Source organism: Sorex fumeus, unplaced genomic scaffold (genome assembly GCF_029834395.1).
Source record: "Sorex fumeus unplaced genomic scaffold, SorFum_2.1 ptg000093l, whole genome shotgun sequence".
In the NCBI taxonomy this organism is placed as follows: Eukaryota; Metazoa; Chordata; class Mammalia; order Eulipotyphla; family Soricidae; genus Sorex; species Sorex fumeus.
The window spans coordinates 2,224,175-2,250,347 of record NW_026606150.1 but is presented as its reverse complement, the minus strand read 5'-3'; the positions used below and the strand labels follow the sequence as shown (position 1 = coordinate 2,250,347).

The window sequence follows — 26,173 nt, the reverse complement described above, 5'->3', positions numbered from 1 at the left end:
ATGAGCCAGGAGTAACCCCTCTATATCTCCGGGTGTGACCCAAAAAGGCAAAAAACGAAAAAAGAATGATAGCCCCAGTCACAGGGCCTTTTGTTAGGTTGGGCTTGGGGGCCACACCTGGCTGTGCTTAGAGAGGCTTCCTCCTGGCTCTAGGCTCAGGGCTCACTCCCAGCAGTGCCAGGCCACCATATGCTATGCTGGGGATCGAACCTGGGTTGGACTCTTCAGGCAAGCAATATACTTACCTGCTGTAATATTTCTCTGGCCCTAACAAAGACTCATTTTTGGGGAAGGGTCTCCTCCAGGGCATGAGGGCCTCCAGGGGCTACCTCAGGGTTACTTGGGGTGTCATGGATGCCAGAGATTGTACCCCAGGCCCTGTGCAAGCTGGTTATGTGTTGCTACCCATTAAGCTATTTCCCTGGCTTCAGGCTTGTTTTCCTTTTCTTTCCCTTTGCAGTGTGTGTGTGTATGGTAGAGGAGTGGGTCACACCAGCAATACGCAGGCTACTCCCTGCAGGATGCTCTGAGGACCCTGCCCTGGAACGGGACCAGATAGACGCGCGTGCGCGCGCACACACACACACACACACACACACACACACACACACACCATGTGTTCCAGTCCTTTGAGCTGTCTCCCACACCAAGTTCAGTTCTTCTTAAAGAGCCACAGAGTAAAATCTTTCAGGTTTGGGGGCCAGAGTCATAGTACAGCGGGTAGAGAGTGCTTCCATGCAGTGGACCTGGGTTTGATGTTCTGCATCCCATAAGGTCCCCTTTGCACTGCCAGGGGTAATTCCTGAATGTAGGGGTCAGGAGTAACCCCTGAGCATTGCCCAGCGTGGCCCCAAAATAAAACAGACGAGACTTGGGTGAAGGGGCTTCTGGGACCAGAGATATTTTATAGCAGGGAGAGGGCACGTAGCTGACTCAGGCTTGATCCCCAGCCCACAGATAGTCCCCTGAGTCCCACCAGGAATGAGCCCTGAGCACAGAGCCAAGAACAAACCCTGAGCACCACCGGGTGTGGGGGAAAAAAAAAAAGGCGGGAGGGGAGAAATAGGTTTTGTGGCTCCAGAGGGGAAAATGGAAGATGAATCATAGAGACTTGATATAAGCATGTAATCACTTAAAACCAAAAATCATCCTGGGTGGGGCTGGAGAGATAACACAGCGGGTAGGGCGTTTGCCTTGCACGCGGCCGACCTGGATTCGATTCCCAGCATCCCATATGGTGCCCTGAGCACCGCCAGGAGTAACTCCTGAGTGCAGAGCCAGGAGTAACCCCTGTGCATCGCCGGGTGTGACCCAAAAAGCAAAAAAAAAAAAAAATCATCCTGGGGTCAGAGAGATCATCCAGCGGGTAGGGCGTTTGCCTTGCAAGCCACTGACCGGGGTTCCATCCCGGCATCCCCCTGAGCACCGCCAGGAGTGTTTCCTGAGTGCAGAGCCAGGAGTAACCCCTGAACACCATGGGGTGTGGTCCAAAAAGCAAACCCCAAAAATCATTCTTAGCTCACAGGCACTGCCAGTCTGGGGGACTGTGGGGGAGGGGGGCTTTTGCGACTCAGCTGGGGTAAGGATGGGCCTCGGGACTCCACTTCCCTTGTCCCCTGTGTCCCAAACTGAGGCAGCAATGGCAGACCCCTCCTGTCTGTGGGGGTGGAAATACTGGAGCTGCTGTCTGGGAGAAACTGGCATTTTTGTTAATATAATAATCATCATCATAATAGTAATGTACAATTATACCGAGGGATTCCTGTGTACTGGGGATTCCCCAATCCTCATCCCTGAGTGTTTTATAGTCACTGTCATATTAAAGGAAACATACAAGAAGACTTTTAAAGGCTCTTCCTTCTCAATTCGTCACCTGTGCATCTTTTTTTTTGTTTGTTTGTTTGTTTTGTTCTGTTTTTTTTTCTTTTTGCGTCACACCTGGCAATGCACAGGGGTGACTCCTGGCTCTGCATTCAGGAGTTACTCCTAGCAGTGCTCAGGGAACCATATGGGGTGCTGGGAATCGAACCCAGGTCAGTCGCATGCAAGGCAAATGCTCTACCCGCTGTGCTATCTCTCCAGCCCCGCATCTGTTTTTCTTTTTCTTTTCTTTTCTTTTCTTTTTTTTTGCTTTTTGGGTCACACCCGGCAATGCTCAGGGGTTTCTCCTGGCTCATGCACTCAGGAATTGCTCCTGGCAGTGCTCAGGGGACCATATGGGATGCTGGGAATCGAACCTGTGTCGGTCATGTTGGCTGCATGCAAGGCAAACGCCCTACTCGCTGTGCTATCGCTCCAGCCCCGCATCTGTTTTTCAAGGTAGTGCTTGTACTTCTTTTTGGCAAATGCCTCAGTGCCCTGGCCGGCAGTCTATTGCTGGGCCGGTCCCTCTTCTCTTTATAGGGAGGGGGGATTACACCCAGCAGTACTCAGGGGACCATGTGGTGCCAGATATGGAATCCATGGAGAGTGGGAGTTTGGGGGTGGTGGGAGGGAAACTGGGGACACTTGTGCTGGGAAATGTACACTGGTGGAGGGATGGGCGTTGGAACACTGTATGACTGAAACCTGACCATGAATGGCTTTATAATGCTCTATCTCATGGTGAAGAAGTCAGACTTCTTCATCAAGATCATGAACGATCGGTTTGAGGCTCTTCATGTTCCTAGAGCGAACAGACGCCATTGGGCTACACTAGCACGCAACAGGGACAAATGGAGACGTTACTGGCTCGAGCAAATTGACGATTAACGGGAAGTCAGGTGATCAAGTGACGAGCAAATTGGCGATTAACGGGAAGTCAAGTGATCAAGTGATCTCATGGTGATTCAACAAAATAATTTTTTATTTTGCTTTTTGGGTCACACCCAGCGATGCACAGGGGTTACTCCTGGTTCATGAACTCAGGAATTACTCCTGGCCGTGCTCGGGGGACCATATGGGATACTGGGAATTGAACCTGGGTCGGGCCACGTGCAAGGCAAACTCCCTACCCACTGTTTTATCACTCCAGCCCCAAAATAAATTTTTTTAAAGGGTGGTGGGATGGCGGGAAGGATACTGGGAACATTGGTGGTGGAGAATGGGCACTGGTGGAGGGATGGGTACTCCATCATTGTATGACTGAAATGTAATCACAAAAGTTTGTAAGCACGTAACTGTATCTCACGGTAATATATATATATATATATATATATATATATATATATATAGGGCCAGACTGATAGCACAGCAGATAGGGCGTTTGCCTTGCACGGAGCTGACAGGGGTTTGATCTCCAGCATCCCATATGGTCCCCCGAGCACTGTCAGGAGTAATTGCTGAGTGCAGAGCCAGGAGCAACTCCGAGCATCACTGGATGTGACCCCCGTCAAAAAAAAGACTGGAATCCAAGGCCCCCACATGTGAAGCACATCCTTCAGCCCTTGGAGTCATAGCCCTAGCTCCTAGTTCATTTTTATATTTCATAATTTAGGGCCACACCGGCAGAGGAACCCAGGTATGCGGGACCCGTGGCTGAGATCTCCAAGCCTGCTTGGATTGAGGCTGGGCCTCCTCCACCCAGACCCCCAGTTTTCCAGTAACTTGACAGTCCTACACCCACAAACTGCCCCCAGAGCCATGTAATCTCATCAATGGCCAAGATCCAGAGACTATAAAACAAAGCTCCTGGAAGAGGGTGACGCCGTATTTCCTGGAGCTCCGCCCCTCTTGGAGAGCCCGGCAAGCTTCCAAGAGTATCCCACCCTCACGGCAGAGCCTGGCAAGCTACCCGTGGTGTATTCGATATGCCAAAAACAGTAACAATAACGGGTCTCATTCCCCTGACCCTGAAAGAGCCCCCAATATGCCATTGGGGTACACTGTCACGCGACAGGGACGAATGGAGACATTACTGGCACCCACTTGAGCAATCGATGAACAACGGGACAAGTGACAAGTGACAAGGGCCACATCCTGGAGCGCTCAGGAGCTACTCTCGGGGTATTGTGTGTGTGTGTGTGTGTGTTTGTGAGTCCCAGCAGTACTCGGGGGACCATGTGATGCCAGGGATCGAACCCGGACGTCTTGCATGAGTTTAGCTCTTTAACACTCTGACATACATTTGTTCATTCATTCATTCTGTTTTGGTTTTCGGGGCCACACTCAGTGGGGCTGTTCCCAGCTCTATGTGCAGATTCACTCGATATTCAAAGCTTGCTCTTGGCAGTCCTTGGACAATCCAAATCAAACAGAATCTGGACCTTCCCAATTGACGTCCACCCACTTTAATTAAACACCATGGTTTACAAAGTTGTACATGGTGATTTGTTCCAGGAATTCAATATTCAAGCCCAATTCCATCACCATTCCACCTTCCCTCCGCCGTTATCTCCATTTCCCCAATCGCCCCTCCAGCTTCCTCCTAGCAGACCCACGGTCACGTATTTTGTATTGCTTAAAACCACTAAGTGGCCAACGAGAATGATCAAAAGATCTTCAGGAGGGGGCTGGAGCGATAGCACAGTGGATAGGGCGTTTGCCTTTCACACAGCCAACGCGGGGTTTGATTCCCAGCATCCCATATGGTCCCCCGAACACCGCCAGGAGTAATTCCTGAGCGCATGAGTCAGGAGTAACCCCTGAGCATCGCTGGGTGTGACCCAAAAAGAAAAAAAAAGATACTTCAGCTAAAGAGAATTTCTGGGGACTGGAGCGATAGCACCGCAGGTACGGCGTTTGCCTTGCACGCGGCTGACCCAGGTTCGGGTTCCTGCATCCCATATGGTCCCCCAAGCCCTGCCAGGAGTAATTCCTGAGTGCAGAGCCAGAAATAACCCCTGAGCACTGCCAGGTGTGACCCAAAAAACAACAAAAAAAGAATTTATGAAAATTGTTGTATCTCACCATGGGGACATTAAGTCCTTGTCTGAGCATTTACTAAGCTGTATGTTAAAACTTCTGTGTTAATTTGTTTTTGTTAGTTCAGCCTAGTTGGCTGCTATGTTACATTCCCATCCATCAGGTGTGCTCCCACTGGAATGTTAGTATTGTAGAGTTCATAATCCTGCACTCCAGAAAATTCAGAATATTTACCTGGGCAGTGAGCTTACAGGATGGAGGTAGTGGGACATGTGTGCAACTTCTGAGGCTTCAGGAAGTATGGGGAGGCGGGGGAAGGTCCCCAGGTGGGCCTCCCAAATTCATCTCTCTGACCCACCTAATATATTTATAGACTGACTGAATAAAATTAGCTGTATAAATTGCTAGAGAATATTATTTACACTTTAACCAATCTCAAAACATTTTTCAGGGGTTGGAGTGATAGCACAGCGAGTAGGGCATTTGCCTTGCAAGCAGCCAACCCGGGTTCAATTCCCAGTATCCCATATGGTCCCCTGAGCACCGCCAGGAGTAATTTCTGAGTGCATGAACCAGGAGTAACTCTTGTCCAAAAAAAAAAAAAAAAACCTTTTTTCAAGTGGAGGGGACGAGAAAAAAACTTTTTCTTTTTTTCTTTCTTTTTTTTTTTCCCCCGGCCACATGCAAGGCAAATGCTCTATCCGCTGTGCTATCGCTCCAGCCCCCCGATCTCTTATTTTAAATAACTTTTTTCCAGGCTGGAGAGATTGTACAGTGGGTTGGTACTCACCTTGTACATAGTCAAATGAGTTTGATCCCTGGCATTCCATATGGTGCTATTGAGCACTGCTAGAACTGGAGTAATTCCTGAGTGCAGAGCTAAGAGTATGCCCTGACCACAGCCAGGTGTGAGCCCCCCAACAAAAAAAAAATACCAGTTTTTTTTTTTTTTTTTTTGCTTTTTGGGTCACACCCAGCGATGCACAGGGGTTACTCCTGGCTCTGCGCTCAGGAATTACCCCTGGCAGTGCTCAGGAGACCATATGGGATGCTGGGAATTGAACCCAGGTTGGCCACGTGCAAGGCAAACGCCCTACCCGCTGTGCTATTGCTCCAGCCCCTTCCCAAAATACCAGTTTTTAAGGGAAGCTTAAAACACCCAACAGTGCTCAGAGGCTATTCGAGCTGGGGTGAGCAGTGTGCAAAGCCAATGATTTAAACCCTGTACTTTTTTCTCCAACCCCTCCCCAAACTTTAAAAATTCTGAGTAACATATTTGGGGGAGGGAGTGATAGTACAGTGAGTAGGGCACTTGCCTTGCATATGGCAGATGGGGTTTGATCCCTGGCACCCCATATGGTCCCCCAAGCTCCATCAGGGGTGATCCCTGAGAGTAGAGGCAGGAGTAAGTCCTGAATATAGCCAAGTGTGGTCCCTCACAAAAAAAAAAAAAAAAGAAAACAGTAACACAGGGGCTGGAGTGATAGTACAGCGGGTAGGGTGTTTGCCTTGCACCCGGCTGACCCGGGTTTGATTCCCAGCATCCCATATGGTCCCCTGAGCAAAAAAAAAAAAAAAAAACAGTAACATAAATGTTAAAGAATGCTAGAATAGGGCCAGAGTGATAGTACAGTGAGTAGGGCATTTGCTTTGCACACAGCAGACGTGTGTTCAATCCCCAGCATCCCACATGGTCCCCAATGCACCACCAGAGTGATTCCTGAGTGCAGAACCAGGAGTAACCCTAACCCCTGAGCATCACTGGATGTGACCAAAAAATAATCCCCTGGCCCCCCAAAATGAATGCTAGAATACAAAGCAAAATTTCTTCCCCTCCTCCACAGAGCAGGTCTTTCTCTGTGCAATGCATTTATTTTGGTTTTGAGGAGACATCAGGCAATGCTCGGGGATTACTCCTGGCTCTGCACTCAGGGATCACTCCTGGAGGTATTTGGGGGAACATATGGAATGTCAGGGATCAAATCTGAGTTGGCCAAATGGAAGATAAGCCCTGTACCCGCTGTCCAGTGCTCTAGCTGTGTCAATCTTTTTTTTTTTTCTTTTTGGGTCATACCCAGTGATGCATAGGGCTTACTCCTGGTTCATGCACTCAGGAATTACTCCTGGCCATGCTCAGGGGGACCATATAGGATGCTGGGAATTGAACCCGGGTCAGGTCATGTGCAAGGCAAATGCCCTACCCGCTGTGCTATCACTCCAGCCCCGCACCAATGTGTTTTTATTTTTTTTTCTTAGTCAATATATTATGGACTGGGCCGGAGCGATAGTACAGCAGGTAGGGCATTTGCTTTGTATACTGCCGACCTAGGTTCAATCCCCAGCATCCCATATGGTACCCAAAGCACTGCCAGGAGTAATTCCTGAGTGCAGAGACAGCAGTAACCTCCGAGCATTGCTGGGTGTGATCCAAAAAGCAAAATATATATACATGTGTATATATATATATATATTATGGACTGAGGAAATAGCTTTCCTCATTGAGTTCATGATTGAGTTCATTTGCATGCAAGATTGAGTTTGCAAGCAGGATCAAATGATTGAGTTCATTTGCATGCAGGATGCCTAAGTTCTTTTTTTTTTCTTTTTTTTTTTGCTTTTTGGGTCACACCTGGCGATGCACAGGGTTGACTCCTGGCTCTCCACTCAGGAGTTACTCCTGGTGGTGCTCAGGGGACCATATGGGATGCTGGGAGTTGAACCCGGGCCGGCCACGTGCAAAGCAAACGCCCTACCCGCTGTGCTATCTCTCCAGCTCCCAGGATGCCTAGGTTCTATTCCTGGCCCTGCATGGCTCTCTTGAGCACTACTCGGGGTGATTCCAGAGCACTGAGCTGGGATGGCTCCCAGGCACTGCTGTGTGTGGTCTCCAAACCATACATGTTGAGAACTAGAGTTCAGATTGAATAAAAACAAGACTGACAGGATGGGCAGGTTATGGGATGCTAACACCCAAGGCAGAAGCGCTGGAGGAGTTTCCTATATCTGCACTCTCCACTCCTCCCCGTGAGAGAGTTCATTGCAAGGATGTCTGAGAAGCCCATTACAGAGATGTGTCTAGCCCAGATATATTCAACTAGTTAGGCATTTGATCTAAAAATGTTTGTTCCTCCTGATATTTACTACTTGTAAGGGCCAGAGTTGCAGTACAGTGGGGAGGGTCTTTACCTTGCATGTGACAGACCAGGGTTTGATCCCTGGCATCTCATATGGTCCCCTGAGCCCTTCTAGGAGTGATCCTTGATCACAGAGGTAGGAGTAAACCTTGATAAACCCTGAGCACTGCCGATTGTGACCAAATGTGTGTGTGTGTGTGTGTGTGTGTGTGTGTGTATAAATGTTTCTTGGGACAGGATAGATAATACTGGGGTTAAGGCACATCCCTCTCACCACCAGAATTGCCCCCTTGAGAGAGACCCAGGAATAGATCCAGCCCTGCCTGGTGGGGCCCAAGCCCAACCCCCATCCCCCAAAAAAGAAGAGAGAAAATACTCCATCACTGAATTTCATCATTGCCTTCTGTTGGAACATTTGCTCTAGTGTTTGCTACTTTGTAATTTGCTCAAGGGTGTTTTATCCAGAAGTAGATCAGAGGTAGTACTGTACAACTTTAATCTCTTTTATATTTTTTGGCCACACACAGTGCTGCTCAGGACTTATTCCTGACTCTGTGCTCAGAGATCACTCCTGGCAGGACTTAGGGAACTGTATGGGGTGCTGGAATAGAACCTGGGTCAGCTGCATTCAAGGCAAATGCCCTAACCGCTGCACTCTCTCTCCAGCCCCAATAAAATCCTATTTTTGATCGTTGGATCACCAGAATAAATGTATTTCAATTTACTGATTTGGGTGGTGGGGTCGGGCCATATTTTGCAATGCTCAGGGGTTTCTCCTGGCTCTGTGCTCAGGAATTACTCCTGGAAGTGCTTAGGGGACCATATGGGATACCAGGGATTGAACCTGGGTCGGCCGCGTGCAAGGCAAACACTCTACCAGCTGTACTACCACTTCGGTCCCTCTGTAGTGCTCTTGGTAGTTCTGGGGGACCCCTCATTGTGAGGGTGTCAAGCCAGGGTTGACCACATTCAAGGAAACTCCTTGACTCCTACAGTTATCTTTCTGGCCCCACTAGAATACATTTAGAACATATTCATTGTATATAATTTGTTGTTGTTGTTTTGGGGGGGTCATATTATTTTGAGATTTGCGGTGTTAGGGATTGTACCCAGATCAGCTGCATGTGAGGCAAATGCCTTACCCATTGTATTAGCTCTCTAGCTTCCCAAGCTATTTTATTTATTATTTTGTGTGTGTGTGTGGGGGGGGTGGATCACACCCAACTGTGCTCAAGGATCACTCTAGAGGTGCTTGGGAAACCATATGGGCTGTTGGGGATTGAACCCAGTCAGATGTGTGCAAGGTAAACACCCTGACTGCTGTAGTATCACTCCAATCGCCTCCCCACCCCCGCAAATAAAGAAGACCTTTTCCCTTTAGAGATATTAAAGACCAAAAGGAGGGCTGAATAATCAACACAGCAGGGGGATAAATGCCTAATGAGGGTAAATACTGGAGAAGGGAGAAGCAGAGAGAGTGGTGAGGCCAGCTTCCCTTAGAAGTCGGAAGAAACCCACAAGAAAGGCAGGACATGACAGGTACAGGGACTGGCAGGTGCCCATAGACTTGAAGAAAGAGGAAGAGGAAGAAGAGGTAGAAGAAGAGGAGAAAGAGGTGGAGGAGGAGGAGGAGGAATGGGGGGAGAAGGGGGAAGGGAGAAGAAGGGGGAGGGAGAAGAGGAGGAGGAGGAGGAGGAGGAGGAGGAGGAGGAGGAAGAGGTTGTATTGGTCCATTTGATCCTATTTTGCAATATTTCCAAATTACCCTCAAGGGATGAGAGATGAAGTTGCAAACTACCAACATTTACACAATCCCGTCTAGCCAGGCACCACAGTTGGATTCTATTGCTATTCTCACTTTGCAGCCGGGGCTCTATTGACAACAGTAAAAATCATGGGGTGGCTGGGGGAAAAGGCCAAACTGAATGGCTTGGTTTCCCCCCTTTTGGTGATGCCAGGATCAAAATGTGTTTTTGCAAACCATAATGCAGAGAGAGGCAGAGGCAGAGACAGCCAGAGACACACAGAGAAGTGTTTGCCACACCCGCAGGCAGGCAGGGAGGGGAAAGTAACTGGGGACTTTGGTGGAGGGAAATCTACACTGGTAAAAGGATGGGACTTGTAACATTGTATCACTGAAACCCAATCTTGCACAACTTTGCAAATGTGTATCATGCCAGTGACTCAATGAAAAACAAAACAAAACAAAAAAGGGTTTTGCCCTTTGGCATTCAGCGCCTGGGTATGAGCAAGCTTCAATTCCCTGGAGGTGTTGAGCTGGTCAAAATGATGTAGGTGGAACCCCTGAGGAGAGAAAGACGGTCACTTTCTCTTCATCCGCCTCTGCAACCTGGGATCCAGGGTTACTGGTTTCTTGTTTTGCACACAGAAAAGAACTTCAGCAGTAGACAAGCAGTGAAGTCAAACAGATTTTATTTAGACAGTTTTTGAAGTGAGGGAGGGGAGAGAGAGAGAGAGAGAGAGAGAGAGAGAGAGAGAGAGAGAGAGAGAGAGAGAGAGAGAGAGACATTAAAGAGTGAACCCCGGCTTCTCCAAGGGCGGAGAGAGCCCCTACACACATCCCAGCATCAGACATGAAAGCATGAAAGTACACAGCTCAAGAGGGGACATGCGGGTGACACATGTGCTCAGGCACCGCATGTATTTAGCCGCATGGGCACAAGAAGCACATGGGCTTGGGCAAGCATACGTGCACCCTTCCCTAGTTCAAGGTGACTTTTATAGGCTCTTTTCGGGTTGTCTTGATCCCGGACATTTCTGGAGTATTCTGGAGTTGAATCACTAAAGTTAATCGGATTAAGGGAGAGGTCCAAGGGTTTGAGGAACTTCTTGGGGAGAGGTCGAATCGCCTCAAAGTCAGCTGCTGAAGGTCTTATTCTCTGTTTTCCTTCCGTATCCATAGGGTGGATCAGGCTTAGAATTTTTATTGATCTAAGTTTCATTGCTCAGGGCCCTTCCCTGTCTATCTGCCTACATCAAAAAGAGTAAATGCTGGGGGCTGGAGTGATAGCGCAGTGGGTAGGGCGTTTTCCTTGCACGTGGCCGACCGGGGTTCGATTCCCAGCATCCCATCCCATATGGTCCCCTGAGCACCGTCAGGAGTGATTCCTGAGTGCAGAGCCAGGAGTGCAATGTCCGGGTGTGACGCAAAAAAAAAAAAAAAAAAAGTAAACTTGCTCCTGTTTTTCCTCTTCACTCAGTCCGGGTTTCTTTTTTTTGGGTGGTGCTCAGGGGTGGCTCCTGATTCTGCCCTCAAGGATCCCTACTGGCGGGTTCGGGGCACACATAACGGGTTGCTGGGGATGCCACCCCGCTCACCCGCAGGCGAGTCAAACACCCTCCCCGCTGTAATTATGTTTCCCACACTCCCGAGTTGCCACTCGGCCGAGTAACTTTCCAGGCGGTTGCGCTGAGCGCTGACGTTCCGTCCCCTTTCCCGCACGCGCCCTTTCCGTGTCGCTGGCCCAGGCGCCCGGGACTCGGGCCCCGGGCCCCGGGCCAGCCAAGCCGCTCGGGGCTCCCCGGCCCCGCCCACCCGGGCTCGCCGCGACCGCGCGGGGCTTCGCCGCGGCTTTGTGGCTCCCCGCGGCCGCCGTCCACTTCCGGCCCACGTGACCCAAACAGAGCCGGGCACTTCCGCCTCCCTCGGCTTTCTTCTCGTCGGCGTCCGCGGCCGCTTGCGGAGCCGGGGTGAGCGGGGAGCGGCCGCTCCGGGGCGGCGGGGGCGGGAGGGCGGGAGGGGGCGGCGCGCGCTGACCCGCCCCTCCGGCCCTCTCCCGCCCCCTGTTCGCTGCAGGTCCCCCGCGGGAGCGGCGGTGGCGGCGCCATGGCGGAGCTGACGGCTCTCGAGAGTCTCATCGAGATGGGTTTCCCTCGGGGACGCGCGTAAGGCAGCCCCCCACCCCCCACGCCCCGGCCCGCGGGGGTCGCCAGCCGGGGTCCGGCCCCCAGCATGGCCGGCCTCTGGGCGCTATTCTCGGTGTTTCTGCCCCCCCCCCAGGGAGAAGGCTCTGGCGCTCACAGGCAACCAGGGCATCGAGGCGGCGATGGACTGGTGAGCGCCCGGCGCGGGGGCGGGGGGTGGGGGGCGCGCCGTGGTGGTGGTGGTGGTGGTGGTGGTCGGGGGCGGTGGACACCCGCTTCCGAGCTCACCCGCCCCCGCATCCCTCCCCCCTCCATCCCCGCCGCCAGGCTGATGGAGCACGAAGATGACCCCGACGTGGATGAACCGCTCGCCACCCCGCTCGGACACGTCCTGGGCCGGGAGCCCACTGCCTCGGAGCAGAGTGGCCCCGAAGGTCGTGCACGGCCCAGGGACCTCGCGCGTGGTGTCCCCGTCCGGGGGGCGGGGGAGGGCACCGGAGGGCGCGAGCAGGTAATAATAATACGGGCTGGTTGCTTCTGTGTAGGATCTGGATCGGCTGCCGGCGAAGGCAAGCCCGGACTGAGTGAAGAGGAAAAACAGGAGCAGACGAAGAGGTATGACTTTTTTTTTTTTTTTTTTTGCTATTTTCTGGGTCACACCCAGCGATGTACAGGGGTTACTCCTGGCTCATGCACTCAGGATTTGCTCCTGGTGGTGATCGGGGGACCATATGGGATGCTGGGAATGGAACACAGGTCGGCTGTGTGCAAGGCAAATGCCCTACCCGTTCTGTTATTGCTCCAGCCCCCTCCCCCTTTTTTTTTTTTGGCGGGGGATCACCCTGGGTGCCCAGGGTTCATTCCTGGCTCCGTGCTCAGGGAGCACTCCTGGTGAGCCTTGGGGCACCATATGGGATGTCGGGGATCGAACCTAGGTCGGCCGGGAGGGAGGCAATAGCCTTCCCCACGTCCCGCGCATGGCAGTTGTGAAGGTCCTCGCCGCCGCCCAGTCCCTACGGCGCCCAGCGGCACCGCAAAGCTTCCCGATCCTTCTGGCCTGCGTGGCCGCGTTTTGCCTCTTTGTCCACTCTCTGGGAACTCCCCGTTCCCTGATTTTTTTTCTGGCCCGGCGCCGTGTGTTATCAGCTTCCCCAGCCGGGGCCCCGGGTCCAGCTCTTTCTCTCTCTCTCTCGCTGCACCGCAGAATGCTGGAGCTGGTGGCGCAGAAGCAGCGGGAGCGAGAGGAGCGCGAGGAGCGCGAGGCGTTGGAGCGGGAGCGGCAGCGCCGGAGACAAGGGCAGGAGCTGTCGGCCGCGCGCCAGCGGCTCCAGGAGGACGAGATGCGGCGGGCGGCCGAGGAGCGGAGGCGGGAGAAGGCCGAGGAGTTGGCGGCCAGGTCTGGTTGGCTAAGAGAGGAGATTAGGGTCCAGGGGTGCTGCCTGCCTCTGACCGGCTTTCCTTCCATCTACCTTCTAGACAGAGAGTCCGGGAAAAGATTGAAAGGGACAAAGCAGAGAGAGCCAAGAAGGTCGGTGACTGGGTAGTCTCTTTTTTTTTTCTTTTTCTCTTTCGTCACATCTGGCCGTTGCAGAGGGGGTTACTCCTGGCTCTGCGCTCAGGAATTACTCCTGGCAGTGTTGCGTGGGCGTGGTAGGGTGGGAGGGGGAGGACGGGGGTCATATGGGATTCTGGGAATCGAACCCGGGTTGGCCAGGTGCAAGGCGAACCGCCTTACGTGCTTTGCTACTGCTCCAGCCCCAACTGGGGGAACTCTTGGGGGTGACAAAGGAGACACGGCCTAGCTACCCCCCCCACCCTCCACCCCCCAGTTTCAGTATTGGAAAAGCCCCCTCCTCCCCCAGGTGCTGATCTAGCGTTACTTTTGTCCGGCAGTACGGCGGCAGTGTGGGCTCTCAGCCCTCCGCACCATCAGCAGAGCCGGGGCCTGTCCCCTCCTCTCCCAGCCAGGAGCCTCCCACCAAGCGGGAGTATGACCAGTGTCGCATCCAGGTACTGACGGCCTGCGGGGTTGCTGGGACCCCCATGCTGGCCTCTGCGGTAGCCTGGGCCAAGCTTTTTTCAGTTCTGTTCCCTCTGCCAAAACTTTCCCTTCAACTGCCTTGAAATCCATCCTGCCTCTGCTTAGGAAAGAGATCAGATTTCACTGGCCAGAGTCTTGTTTAAATCCATCCCCGCCCCCCATGCTCAGCAGTTTCCTGTCTACTTCTTGGTGTATTTCTGTTGTGTGTCACACAGCTGTTTGTATGGTTATGGAGATAATCTTGTCTCTGAAGTTGTGCGAAGTGGGGAGTCTCTTTGTTTTTGGTATTTGGGCCACAGCCAGCTATGCTTGAGGGTTTTATTCCTGGCTCATCGCTCAGGGATTTCTTCTGGTCGGGGACCAGAAGGGATGCTGGGGATCAAACTGTCTTCTGCCTCAAGGCAAGAATCATACTTGCTATACTGCTGTATTCTCTCTCTGGCCCCGGGAGATTTGAAGGCAGAGCGTGAGTGACCGTTTGTCTTACTTATTTATTTATTTTTGCTTATTTTGGGTCAAACCCTGTGATGCTCAGGGTACTCCTGGCTCTGTACTCAGGAATCACTCCTGGCAGTGCTTGGGTGACCATATGGGATGCCGGGGATTGGACCCCGGGTCGGCTGCGTACAAGGCAAACGCCCTACCTGCTGTAATATCACTCCGGCCTCAACTGTGTGTTTTGTAAGTTTTTTAGATTGTTGACGTGCTAGTTCAGTCAGCCTCGGAGGAAGGCGCAACCAGCTTTGCTCTCTCCTTTCTTGGGCACCTCACTTCTGTCTGTTTTCAGGCCGCACCCAGCGGTGCTCAGGATTTACTTCTGGCCTTGCATTCAGGGATGACATCTGGCTCTGCACTCGGGGTGGGCCCCAGGACCATCTCGGGGTGCCCAGGATCCTACCTGGGTGGGCTGTGTGCAAGGCCAGCGTCCCGCCTGCTGTGTTGCTTCTTACAGCGTCCCCCGGCTCAGTTCCGAGTCTCTCTGCCTCACCCCCCAGGTCAGGCTGCCAGATGGGACGTCACTGACACAGACCTTCCGCGCTCGGGAACAGCTGGCAGCCGTGAGGCTCTACGTAGAGCTGCACCGTGGCGAGGAGCCCGGCGGCGGCCAGGACCCCGTGCAGCTGCTCAGTGGCTTCCCCCGGCGGGCCTTCTCCGAGGCTGACATGGAGCGGCCTCTGCAGGAGCTGGGTATGACATCCGCACCCCGGGCGGGGCTGAGCCCAGGGGGTGGGGGGCCCTGGAGAACGGCCTTGGGCGGGGGGGTGTCAGGGTCTGACTCTTTCTCTTTCATCTTCAGGACTTGTGCCTTCCGCTGTCCTCATTGTGGCCAAGAAATGTCCCAGCTGAGAGGCTTTCCCTCCTCCCCCATCTTTGATAAAGCACTGACCTCTCCTTCCTAATAAAGAGACCCTCTGAGTTCTGTATGTGCCTGGCTCCTTCCTGAGTGCAGGGAGGGAGAAAACTCAGGCAAAACAAAGGGTCCTGTGGTTCTGGGGACCGAATCCAGTACCCTCCATGCAAGGCAAGTTCTCTGTTGCGAGTTTCCCTCACCGGGCTCCAGAAAGGTTTCTACAGTAGACCCTGTTCCTCTGTTGATTTTTGGGGGGTGAGGGTGGGAGGGTCCGAGGCAATGGTTACTGTCACTGTCCTTCCGTTGTTCATTGATTTTGCTCGAGTGGGCCCAGTAACGTCTCCATTGTGACACTAGTTACTGTGTTTGGCATATCGAATATGTCACGGGGAGCTCGTCAGGCTTTGCCGTATGGGTGAGAGACTCTTCGTAGCTTGCCAGGCTCTCCGAGACGGGAGGAAGAATCAAACCTGGCTCGTCTGGGTCAGCCGTGTGCAAGGCAAGCGCCCTACCCCCTGTGCTATCACTCCAGCCGAGGCAGAGGTACTTAGGGACAGAGTCTTGAGTAATATAGTACAGTAGGTTGGGCATTTGCCTTGGCATGTGGCTAGTCTGGGTTCGATCCCCAGGATCCTAGATCCTGTATGGTCCCCAGAGCACCACCAGAAGAAATTCCTGTATTCAGAGCCACCATTATCCCCTGAGAATCACCAGCTGTGGTGCTCAAAACAACAAAAATACCTGAACTTAGGGGTTGTTCCAGACTGCATGGATATTGCTTCTGGCCAGTTTTGGTGCTTGAACCCAGGCCTCCATGCAGAGCAGTTGCTGATCCTAGAGCTCGAGGATAGTACAGCGGGGAAGGTAGTTTGCCTTGCACATGGCCGACCCAGGTTCAATCCCTGGCATCCCATATGATCCTCTGAGCTCTGCCAGGAGTGATTCCTGAGTGCAAAGCCAGGAATAACCCCTGAACATCGCCGGGTGTGACCCAAAAAGAAGAAAAATTGTTCACCCTATTAAGCTATCTCTCTAGCTCCCAAGAGGATGTTCTTTTAACTAACACAACACAACCAGCTGTACTCAGGGCTTACTCCTGACTCCATGCTCAGGGATCACTCCCTGCAGGCTTTGGGGATCATGGGGTACCAGGAATTGAGCCCAGGTTGGCTTCATGCAAAGCGATATGTCCTACCCACTATACTATTGTTCGGGCCCAGAGAATTAGGGAGTTTTTTAATTCCTTTCTTGGACTACACAGAGTGTGAGTATTTATTTAATATGAATAGTTTAAAGTGCTTAGGGCTTGGCCAAAGAGTTAATGCAGGAAATAAGGCACATAATTATTTGCATGTGGCTGCATCCCTGATTTGTTTTTTATTTGGAGACCAAGCAGTCTATGCTCAAGGCTTACTCCTGGCTTTGCCCTCAAATTATTGGCGGCTCAGACCATATGGGATACCAGGGATAAAATCCAGGTCAGGGTCTGGAGAACGTAGCAGGTAGGGCATTTCCCTGGCGTGTGGCAGACTTGGGATCAATCCCTGGCATCCCATGTGGTTCCCTGGTTTAAATCCTCAGTACCACGTATGGTTCCCTTAAACACTGCGGGGCTGTTATTCCTAAACACAGAACCATGAATAGCTTGCTCAGGTGTGGTGCACCCTATCCCCAAGTAAGAGGAAGAAAGTTCTAGGAGCACTCCTGAGCTTCCAACCAGAAATAGCTCCTGGGCATCACTCCCAGAGTACCCCGCAGTGTTTGGGAGTCACTCCTGGTGGGCTTGTGGGACAAGATGAGGTGAATATGGGGTAGCAAGGACCAATCTATATTGACCACGTGCAAGGCTAGGGCCTTATCCACTGTACTATTGCTCTCACCCGTCGCAAAGTGTTTTTTTTTTTTTTTAATACTGTTTTTGGTCTACATCCAGCTCAGGGGTTGCTCCTGACTCTGCACTCAGAAATTACTCCTGGCTGGCGGTGCTCGGGGTGGGGTACCTTATGGGCCAGGAATAGAACAGGGGCCTGCAAGCACATCCTACCACAGTGCTCTCATGTCGGCTCCTCCCAAGTGTTTCATATGTGCTAAGATGCAGTGGGACGCTTATCTCTTTCAGAGATAATCATTCCATTGCTTCTTTTTTTTTTTTCTTACTGCTTTTTGGGTCACACCCAGCGATGCTCAGGGGTTCCTCCTGGCTCTGCACTCAGAAATTACTCCTGGCGGTGCTCGGGGAACCATATGGGATGCTGGGAATCAAACCCTGGTCTGTTGTGTGCAAGGCAAACGCCCTACCCGCTGTGCTATCACTCCAGCTCCCTTCCATTCCTTTTTTTTTTTTTTTTTTTTTTTATTTTAGGCTACACCCGACAATGCTCAGGGTTTACTCTTGGCTCTGGAATTACTCAGGAATTACTCCTGGCAGTGCCTGTGGGACCATCTGGGATGCCGGGGATCAAGCCTGGGTTGTCCGTGTTAGTATTTCTCTGGCCCCCCCATTAATATTTTTGAATAAGTCAAAAACTATAATGTTTTGTTTGCAGTACCCGCCTGCCAGTTCTTAGCCCTCTCTGCCTGAGGGCTGTATGTGGTGCCAGGATTCATACCAGGTTCAGGCCTGTGGTGCATGGTAGACAAGTACTTTAACCTTTGTACTGTGTCTTCAGCCTGATTTTGTATTTTGGGTTGTACCCAGTGTGCTCCAGGGCTACTCCTGGCTCAGTGCTTGGGAGTCATTCCTGGTTGGGCTTAGGGTCAAGCGGGGCTAGAACTTGAACTAGGGCTCCTCAAAACAGCTAGCTGGGGGCCGGAGCAATAGCATAGTGGGTAGGGCGTTTGCCTTGCACGCGGCTGACCTGGGTTTGATTCCCCGGCATCCCATATGATCCCCCAAGCACCGCCAGGAGTAATTCCTGAGTGTAGAGCCAGGAATAACCCCTGAGCATCGCTGGATGTGACCCAAAAAGCCAAAAAAAAAAAAAACCAGCTAGCTGGCCTTACTCATGTCTACACGGTAGCCACATACAAGACTTGTCCAAATAGACCCAGATGGCAGTAGTGAAGCCTGTCCAGACACCAGGGAGGGCTCTGAATCGCCAAGTTCCTTTTAACCTCCAACACTTAATATTTCAGCGTGTTTTTATTCCATGGCTATGAAAGCAGTCACAAAGCTATAGGGAGAACTCAATCTTGATCCCCAACACCTCATGTTTAAACACAAAAATGAAAGAAAAGCCAATGTGTCAGGGTCACACATAGCGAGTATGTGTCCCTGGTTCTTGGACAAGGCACTTGGCTGAGCAGTAAAGTCTTCCACTTGCATCTGCGAGGCTGTGGCTTTAATCCCAGGTGCTCCAAAAAAAAAAATTAAATTTCAGAAAACAAAATCTGGCAGAGGTGTTCTGCACATCCAGTGGCTGCACACAGTGACTCGTTCTCTTTTCCCGCTTTGTTTTATGGGGCCACAGCCAGCAGTGCTTAGGGCTTGCTCCTGGTTCTGTGTTCAGAGGTCACTCCTGACGGTCCTTACTGGACCCTCTGTGGTGCCGGGGACTGAACCCAGGTTGGCCACATGCAAGGCAGCGCCCTGTGTGCTGTACTCTCTGGCCCTCTTATAAAATTTTATTGAATGGCTGGAGTGAGTATTGAATAGCACAGCGGGTAGGGTGTTTGCCTTGCACGCGGCCCAACCCAGGTTCGATTCCCAGCATCCCCATGTGGTCCCCCGAGCACCTCCAGGAGTAATTCCTGAATGCAGAGCCACAACTAACCCCTGAGCATCGCTGGGTGTGACCCAAAAAAGCAACAACAACAACAAAAGTTATCTTAAGATTTTATTAAAAGAGGGGCAGAAGGGGGCTGGAGTGATAGCACAGCGGGTAGGGCATTTGCCTTGCACGCGGCCGACCCAGGTTCGTATACCAGCATCCCATATGGTCCCCCAAGCACAGCCAGGAGTAATTCCCTGAGTGCATGAACCAGGAGTAACCCCTGTGCATCGCTGGGTGTGACCCAAAAAGCAAAAGAAAAAAAAAAAGAGGGGCAGAGGGGGCTGGAGTGATAGCTCAGCAGGTAGGGCGTTTGCCTTGCACGCGGCCAACCTGGGTTCGATCCCCAGCATCCCTGAGCACCGCCAGGAGTAATTCCTGAGTGCAGAACCAGGAGTAATCCCTGAGCATCGCCAGGTGTGACCCAAAAAGCAAAAATAAATAAAAGGGGCAGGAGGGGGGCCAGAGCCATAGCACTGGAGAGATAGCACAGCGGGTAGGGTGTTTGCCTTTCATGCAGTTGACCCAGGCTCGATCCCTGGCATTCCATAATGTCCTCCAAGCATTGCCAGGAGTAGTTTTTTAGTGCGGAGCCAGGTAAGGCCTTTGCCTTGCCTATGGCTGACCTGGGCTGGATACATGACATATGTTCCCCTGAGGCCACCAGGAGTGATCCCTGAGTGCAGACAATAACCCCTGACCACTGCAGCGTTTGGCCCAAAAACAAATCAAAAGAGTGGGTCTGGAGAGAAAATACAGCAGGGGATCAAGGGGCAGTGGAGATCCAAACCCAGGCCAGCAGCATGCTACATTAATTTCTCCAGTCCACTGACCTCTCTCCTCAAACCCATCCCTTTGTGTTTATTTAATATTTTTTTTAAACTTTTGAGTACTGTGTTTTATATTAGCGTTAAGGGCAGGGTTTCTTGAGTGAAACATTCCAGCACCAATCCTTGTGTGTTTTATGTCCTATGATTCTGAGCAGCTTTCAAACATTGCATTTTCAAAATTGCAGTTGAAAAAAACGGTTGCTGGGGGCTGGAGATACGGTACAGTGGGTTGGATGCTGGTCTTGCACATGGCTGACCAGGCAGGCTTCAATCCCTGGCATGACATATGGTCTCTGGAGCCCAGCTAAAAATAATCCCTGAGTATAAAGTTAGGAGTAAACCCTGAGCACTGCCAAGTGTGACCCCCAAACCAAGTATAAACACAGGAAGGCTGCTAGAGGCGGAGGCGTGGCTCAACAGGCTGGAGGCTTGGTGCCATCCCAGAACATGGCACCCCAGAACCTCTGGAAGTGACCTCAAGCAAAAGAGCCAGGAGTAGCCCCTGGGGGTGTGGCCCCCAAACGGAGAGATGGGAAAGTGAGTTGGAATTGGTTTGGATGTGGGGGGCGACAACCTCACACAGCCAGCTTTTTTTTTTTTTCTTTTTGGGTCACACCTGGCAATGCACAGGAGTTACTCCTGGCTCTGCACTCAGGAATTACTCCTGGCGGTGCTCGGGGGACCATATGGGATGCTGGGAATCGAACCTGTGTTGGCCGTGTGCAAGGCAAAACGCCCTACCCGCTGTGCTATTGCTCCAGCCCTCACACAGCCAGCTTTTCCTTTTTCTTTTTTTTTTGGGCCACACCAGGTGTTGCTCAGGACTTACTCCTGGCTCTGCACTCAGGAATCAGGCCTGGCAGTGCTCAGGGACCAAAGGACAGAACCCGGGTGAGCCTTGTGCAAGCCCTACCTGCTGTACTGTCACTCTAGCCCCTGCATTGACAGCTTTTTGTTCCCTTTTGAGTCACCTCTCCCATAGAGACCAGAAACTAACCTTAGGAGGAAAAAACCCACTAGTTCCATTCACTAAGAGGCTACTCCGGGCCAGGCACACAACTTGAATTTCTAAGTTCATCTCTTCACAACCACCCCGAACACAGGCTAGAATTGAGACTCTTTCCTGACTCAAAGCAGGCTGTTACCCCATCCAAGTTCATCCATCCAAGCCTGCTCTAGCAACCGTGAATGATGGCCATAGATACATGGGTGCGTGTCTGTGTGGAAGGGCCTGGCCAACCTCACTTGAAGGCAGAGACCCAAGGTGTCCTCTATCATGACAGGATTTTCCAGAATTCTAGTTTAAGAATGCTGCTTAGGAGGCTGAAGCGATGGTACAACTGGTAGGGCGTTTGCCTTGCATGAGGCAGACCCAGGTTTGATCCCTGGCATCCCATTCAGTCCCCCAAGCACTGATGGGAGTAATTCCTGAGTGCAGAGCCAGGAGTAACCCCTGAGCATCACCGGTGTGACCCAAAAAGCAAAAAAAAAAAAAAAAAAAAAGGAAAAAAGAAAAAAGAATGCCGCCCTGGCACCCTATTTGGTCCTCTGAGTCTACCAGGATTAATTCCCAGAGCCAGGAGTAAGCCCTAAAAACCACTGATGTGACCCAAAACTAAAACCAAAAAAGAATGGTGCTTGGATACATTTCACATGAACCACCTGCATTCTGACTCTGGGTGCTTCATTTCCTTTACTGCACCTCACGCAGGGTATCATCACTTAGGACATGTTTTTTTTTTTTTTTTTTTTTTTTTGCTTTTTGGGTCACACCCGGCGATGTTTAGGGGTTACTCCTGGCTCATGCACTCAGGAAGTACTCCTGGCGGTGCTCGGGGGACCAAAGGGGATGCTGGGAATTGAACCAGGGTTGGCCATGTTGGCTGCATGCAAGGCAAACGCCCTACCCGCTGTGCTATCGCTCCAGCCCCAGAACATGTATTTTCTATTATATTTTTAACTCTGGGCTAGAGGGATAGCACAGCGGTAGGGCGTTCGCCTTGCACGCAGCCAACATGGCCGACCCGAGTTCGATTCCTCTGCCCCTCTCAGAGAGCCCGGCAAGCTACTGAGAGTATCTCGCCCGCACGGCAGAGCCTGGCAAGCTCCCCGTGATGTATTCGATATGCCAAACACAGTAACAACAAAGTCTCCAATGGAGATGTTACTGGGCCCGCTCGAGCAAATTGATGATCAACGGGAGGGTCTTTATCTTATTTTTAACTCTCACCCCCTTTGTTTTTATGGTGGGGTTGGCACACTCTGCAGTAATTAGGACTTATTCCTGGCTCTGTGCTCAGAGATCACTCCTGGCAGGGTTTGGCGAAGCCATATGGAGTGTTAGGGACTGAAACTGAATCCAGGTCAGCCGAGCACATGGCAAAGGCCCTACCTGCTTTTACTATTGCTCCTGCCCACTTTTGACCTTCCTGGAAAATTCCAAGTTTTCCTTAAAATTAGTACCCTCCTAGGGCTGGAGAGATAGCACAGCTGTTAGAGCGTTTGCCTTGCACGCGGCCGACCCGGGTTCGATTCCCAGCATCCCATATGGTTCCCTGAGCACCGCCAGGAGTAACTCCTGAGTGCAGAGCCAGGAGTAACCCCTGTGCATCGCCAGGTGTGACCCAAAAAGCAAGAAAAAAAATTAGTACCCTCCTGCAATCAAACTGTTTACTTGAAAAAAGTAGGGTTGGAAAGAACACTGGCCCTTACCTTGCACAATACTGCCCAAGCTGATTCCATCCCCGGTTCCCCAGCACTGCCCAGAAAGTTCCCTGACAGCCAGGAGTGTGCGCCCTAAGTACTGCTGGGTGTGATCCCCGAAACAGAGTTGCCCGGTTATTCCTGGAAGTACACCCTCAACAGATCACATGATGCCACTTGTGTTTGGAGATCGTGGTTGCCAAGGTTACAAAGCTGGTCTCACGTGGAGGACAAGAACTGAGTCATCAAGCACCCCCCAAAACACCAGGCCTTTATGGGTGCCAGACCGCAGGGCTCATACTCCAGCTGGAGAAAAGGGATTTTATTGGTTCCCAAAGTTGTTCACATCCTACACCCGGGGATCAGGAGGTGGACGATAAAAAGCAGTCAATGCAGTTCTTTTTTTGGGGGGTGGGGGGGAGCTGTAACGTGAATCACAGAGTGACAGCACCGGCCTCTTCCAGCCTGACTCTGATTAACTGGGCGCAGCACCCCGGGTCCGGACTCCACGCTGAGCCCACGGAGAAGGGGAACCCGGAGGGCGTCCAGCTCTGCAGCCGAGCGCAGGTCCGCGCTACCTCCCGCCCAGCCAGTTGTTCCTGCAGGCCACGTTTTCCTGCGTGGCCGCGGCCTCCTGCAGCCTGGCCAGCACTAATTCATTGATCTTGGCCGTCTCGTCCCGGTGCCGCGCGTACTGCTCCGGCATCTCCTAGGGGCAGCAAAGGGAACGTGGATGTTCGAGACCCAGCCAGGAGCTGCCCACCCGCCTCCCCCGCCTCTCACTTTGGATTCCTCCCACCTTCAGCATCGTTTGCTTCCGCTGCTCTCCGGGGGTGACGAGAACAAAGAGCGCTGAGCCCACGCCAGCCCCCGTGCCCATCAGCGCGCCCAGGATCAGCGCTTTGCGCAGAGCCATGACCGCGCGACCAGCGAGCCGCCCTGCCCAACCTCCCGCGGCCTAGAAAGGTCGCCGCTGTAGTCTAGGCGTTTCCCCGACCTCCCACCGAGCCGGCTAGAGCGACCTACTGAGCAAACCATTGAGAAGAGCTGGGCTAGAGAGGTTCTGATCCGCGAAACGTTGGGTATCTAGAGCGCCCTCCTCTGAAGACTGATTTAGCTAGACGATTGAGCGCGTGGGGAAAAGAGGTGACAGCGTGGACTAAGTGGGGAAAAAAATACATTCCCCAACCGAATTGAAAGACACCTCTAACTCTTGTACCATCTCTCTGGCCTCACAATCTTCTACATCTGTTATGGGAGAAAAACGAGGCTCAAAGTTTAGGTCACAGAACCGGAGTGATAGTAACAGCCTGGCCCGGGCGTTTCCCTTGCACGCAGCCGACCTGGGTTCAGTCTCTGGGCATTCCATATGGTCCTCCGAGGCTCGCCAGGGGTAGCCCCTGAGCATCACCTGGTGTGACCCAAAAAGCCAAAAAAAAAAATGTTAAGTCACTGGATCAAGTTAAGTGGGTGTTGGTCAATGAGGCCCACTGCCTGGGGTTCAGTCCCCATCACTACATTGTCCCTCCAGCTAGGCTGGGAGTGAGCTAGCTGACAGTGAGCATCTACAGCTGTGTCCTAAGAAAAGTAGGCGGGTCAGAGACACAGCTTAGATGGATGTTCTGAGTAAAGAACAAAAAAATCCATTTGTTTCTTTATTCAGCATACATCTTATCCCTGGCTTTGCTAAGTGTCTTACATATCAGAATGTTCGTCTCCAGGTCTATGAACTGGGACATCAAACATTCATTTAGCATGTATAGCCAACTAAGTAACTTGAAAACTTGGACTCAATCCCCCAGTTTCCAACTATCTTACAAAGAGAAAGCTCTCACTCAAATTGTAGGGTCAATTTAATCAAGTCTTTATTTAAAATTTTTGGCCACACCCTGTGATGCTCAGAATTTACTCCTGGCTCTGCATTCAGGCAGGAATCACTCCTATTGGTTCTCAGGGACCATATGGGGTGCCAGGAATAGAACCTTGGTTGTCTAAAGGCCAGCGCTCTACTACTTCTTTGGCCCCTAAAATAGCTTTATTTTTGGTGCCTGGATTAAACCCAGGGTGTCCAAGCATTTCCTCTACCACGGCCTGACCCTTACTGCTGACCTTGAAACAAGTAAGCAAAGTAGCTGATGCCTTGAAAGGGGCCAAGCTCCTGCACAGAGACAGTCCAGCCCGGGGAACCTTTCTCCAGATTCGGCATCCGAACGTCAGGATCCTCATCGGAAAACTGAATCAGGGTTCCCTGGGGGTTTAGGACTCTCAAGCATTCTGACAGTAGCTGGTGAGCTCCAGGCAGACCACCCCGGACAACGGCATCCCAGGTGCCCTTATCCAGCACTAAGTGGAAGAAGCCGGAAGTCGCCACTGGCTCCAGGTTCTTGGCATCCGCCTGCATGAAGCGGAGGCGGGAAGTGGGGTGCCCAGGACACAATGTTTGACCTTGGCCACCTTCCAGAAGGCTGTTCATGTGAGCCACGGCCACAGGAGAGAAGTCCACCCCGAGCACATCCACAGGGTGTGGGCACTTGGTGTAGAGGCCCATGCACAGGCCAGAGGTGCCACAGCCCACATCCAGCACCCGCGTTGGTCCCGCTGCCGGTGCCCTCTGCAGAAATGGCAGGAGAAGGGTCTGGGCTTCGTCGTAGCCAAAGAACCAGTCGAAGGTGGGGCTGCTACCCGGTCGGGGCCGGGCATGGAGCTGATCCCAGAGGCGGCGGTCAGCCAGACAGCTACTGGCCAGGGAGCCTGTGGGCACGTGGGGAGGGGGCTGTCACATGGCAGGCTGAGCGGCGCCATCGCGACCAAAGGAGACGCAATGTTCCTCGGGGGCCTTAACGGACACTTCAGGGCCAGGGCCCAGACAACCAAGGATCCGATAACCCGCTGACCTCACCCTCTGCCCACCCACCCCCAGCCCCCCCCACCCCCGGTGCGTACCCGACTCGGCACGGCGCGCCCCCGCCGTCAGCGTGGCCACTCGGAGCGCTCCGCGCAGCGCTGCCATCCCGAGGCCACGGGGAAGCTCTGGCAGTGCCACGGGATCCGAGGCCGCCTTTACGATCCCGGCGCCGCGAACACCGCGCGCTACCACGCCCGGCGACAGCCGCGGAAACACAGAACTCGGGACACACCGACCACGGTACACAACAACGGTCTTTATTGGTTGCCACGCTCGGCGAGGCGGGGATGGGGTGGGGGAAGGACACACGACAGTTCCGGCTGCTGGGGCCTGAAATGATAAAGAGGAGCGTGTTTAGGGGACCCGAGGAGGAGGTGCCCGCCGAGCCCGCCTCGCTCTGTCCCGCTGCAGTGACGTGTCCCGGCGCTTGAGGATAGAACCGGCGGATGGCAAGCCGCCGGCACCGAAGACATGACGCCGAGGGGCGAGGCGCCCTTGCCCTCTGCCTCCGAACATTACGGGTATCGGGACCGCACGCCCGATACCCGCCAAGAAAAGGAGGGTCCACCCCCCGCCCCAGATTCCCCGCAGAAACCCTCCCGCACGCCTGCAGCGCGAGCAAAGCAAACCACGAGGATCATTACCAAGCAGCCGCTCCGGAAAGAAAGGTCCTGCCCGGCTGCGACTTTATATACAGCTAGGCCACGCCCCC

The 26,173-nt window shown here is 52.6% G+C and overlaps 3 protein-coding genes and 1 non-coding gene across 4 annotated transcripts; 1 reads left to right on the top strand and 3 right to left on the bottom strand.

Annotated features, from left to right (window-relative positions):
• Positions 1-11,681: 11,681 nt before the first annotated feature.
• UBXN1 (UBX domain protein 1) lies at positions 11,682-15,326 on the top strand. Its single transcript, XM_056131827.1, has 10 exons — positions 11,682-11,687; positions 11,795-11,882; positions 11,998-12,051; positions 12,189-12,295; positions 12,407-12,476; positions 13,066-13,257; positions 13,338-13,389; positions 13,755-13,871; positions 14,898-15,090; positions 15,200-15,326. The coding sequence occupies exons 2-10, from the start codon at positions 11,824-11,826 to the stop codon at positions 15,247-15,249; spliced, it is 894 nt and encodes a 297-aa protein (XP_055987802.1). The 5' UTR covers positions 11,682-11,687; positions 11,795-11,823; the 3' UTR covers positions 15,250-15,326.
• A 7,525-nt stretch (positions 15,327-22,851) lies between these two features.
• LOC130039777 (ubiquinol-cytochrome-c reductase complex assembly factor 3) lies at positions 22,852-23,545 on the bottom strand. The gene is made up of 2 exons (XM_056131677.1): positions 23,356-23,545; positions 22,852-23,265 (listed from the first exon to the last, which is right to left on the bottom strand). Exons 1-2 carry the CDS (start codon positions 23,470-23,472, stop codon positions 23,131-23,133), a joined length of 252 nt encoding a protein of 83 aa, XP_055987652.1. The 5' UTR covers positions 23,473-23,545; the 3' UTR covers positions 22,852-23,130.
• An 865-nt stretch (positions 23,546-24,410) lies between these two features.
• Positions 24,411-26,114, bottom strand: CSKMT (citrate synthase lysine methyltransferase). Its single transcript, XM_056131674.1, has 3 exons — positions 26,106-26,114; positions 25,500-25,791; positions 24,411-25,307 (listed from the first exon to the last, which is right to left on the bottom strand). Exons 2-3 carry the CDS (start codon positions 25,564-25,566, stop codon positions 24,655-24,657), a joined length of 720 nt encoding a protein of 239 aa, XP_055987649.1. The 5' UTR covers positions 25,567-25,791; positions 26,106-26,114; the 3' UTR covers positions 24,411-24,654.
• LOC130040081 (small nucleolar RNA SNORA57) lies at positions 25,875-26,023 on the bottom strand. Its single transcript, XR_008794979.1, has one exon. It is a non-coding gene; the product is annotated as a small nucleolar RNA SNORA57 (small nucleolar RNA).
• Positions 26,115-26,173: the final 59 nt, after the last annotated feature.

Bases quoted from the DNA above. Each gene is read 5' to 3' on its own strand.
- LOC130039777 (XM_056131677.1), bottom strand. From the start codon at position 23,472: ATGGCTCTGCGCAAAGCGCTGATCCTGGGCGCGCTGATGGGCACGGGG. The intron at 23,266-23,355 runs GTGGGAGGAATC...TGCTGCCCCTAG, and splicing joins GGAAGCAAACGATGCTGAAG to GAGATGCCGGAGCAGTACGC.
- CSKMT (XM_056131674.1), bottom strand. From the start codon at position 25,566: ATGGCAGCGCTGCGCGGAGCGCTCCGAGTGGCCACGCTGACGGCGGGG. The intron at 25,308-25,499 runs GTACGCACCGGG...ACGTGCCCACAG, and splicing joins GGCGCGCCGTGCCGAGTCGG to GCTCCCTGGCCAGTAGCTGT.
- UBXN1 (XM_056131827.1), top strand. From the start codon at position 11,824: ATGGCGGAGCTGACGGCTCTCGAGAGTCTCATCGAGATGGGTTTCCCT. The intron at 11,883-11,997 runs GTAAGGCAGCCC...CCCCCCCCCCAG, and splicing joins GGTTTCCCTCGGGGACGCGC to GGAGAAGGCTCTGGCGCTCA. The intron at 15,091-15,199 runs GTATGACATCCG...TTTCATCTTCAG, and splicing joins GCGGCCTCTGCAGGAGCTGG to GACTTGTGCCTTCCGCTGTC.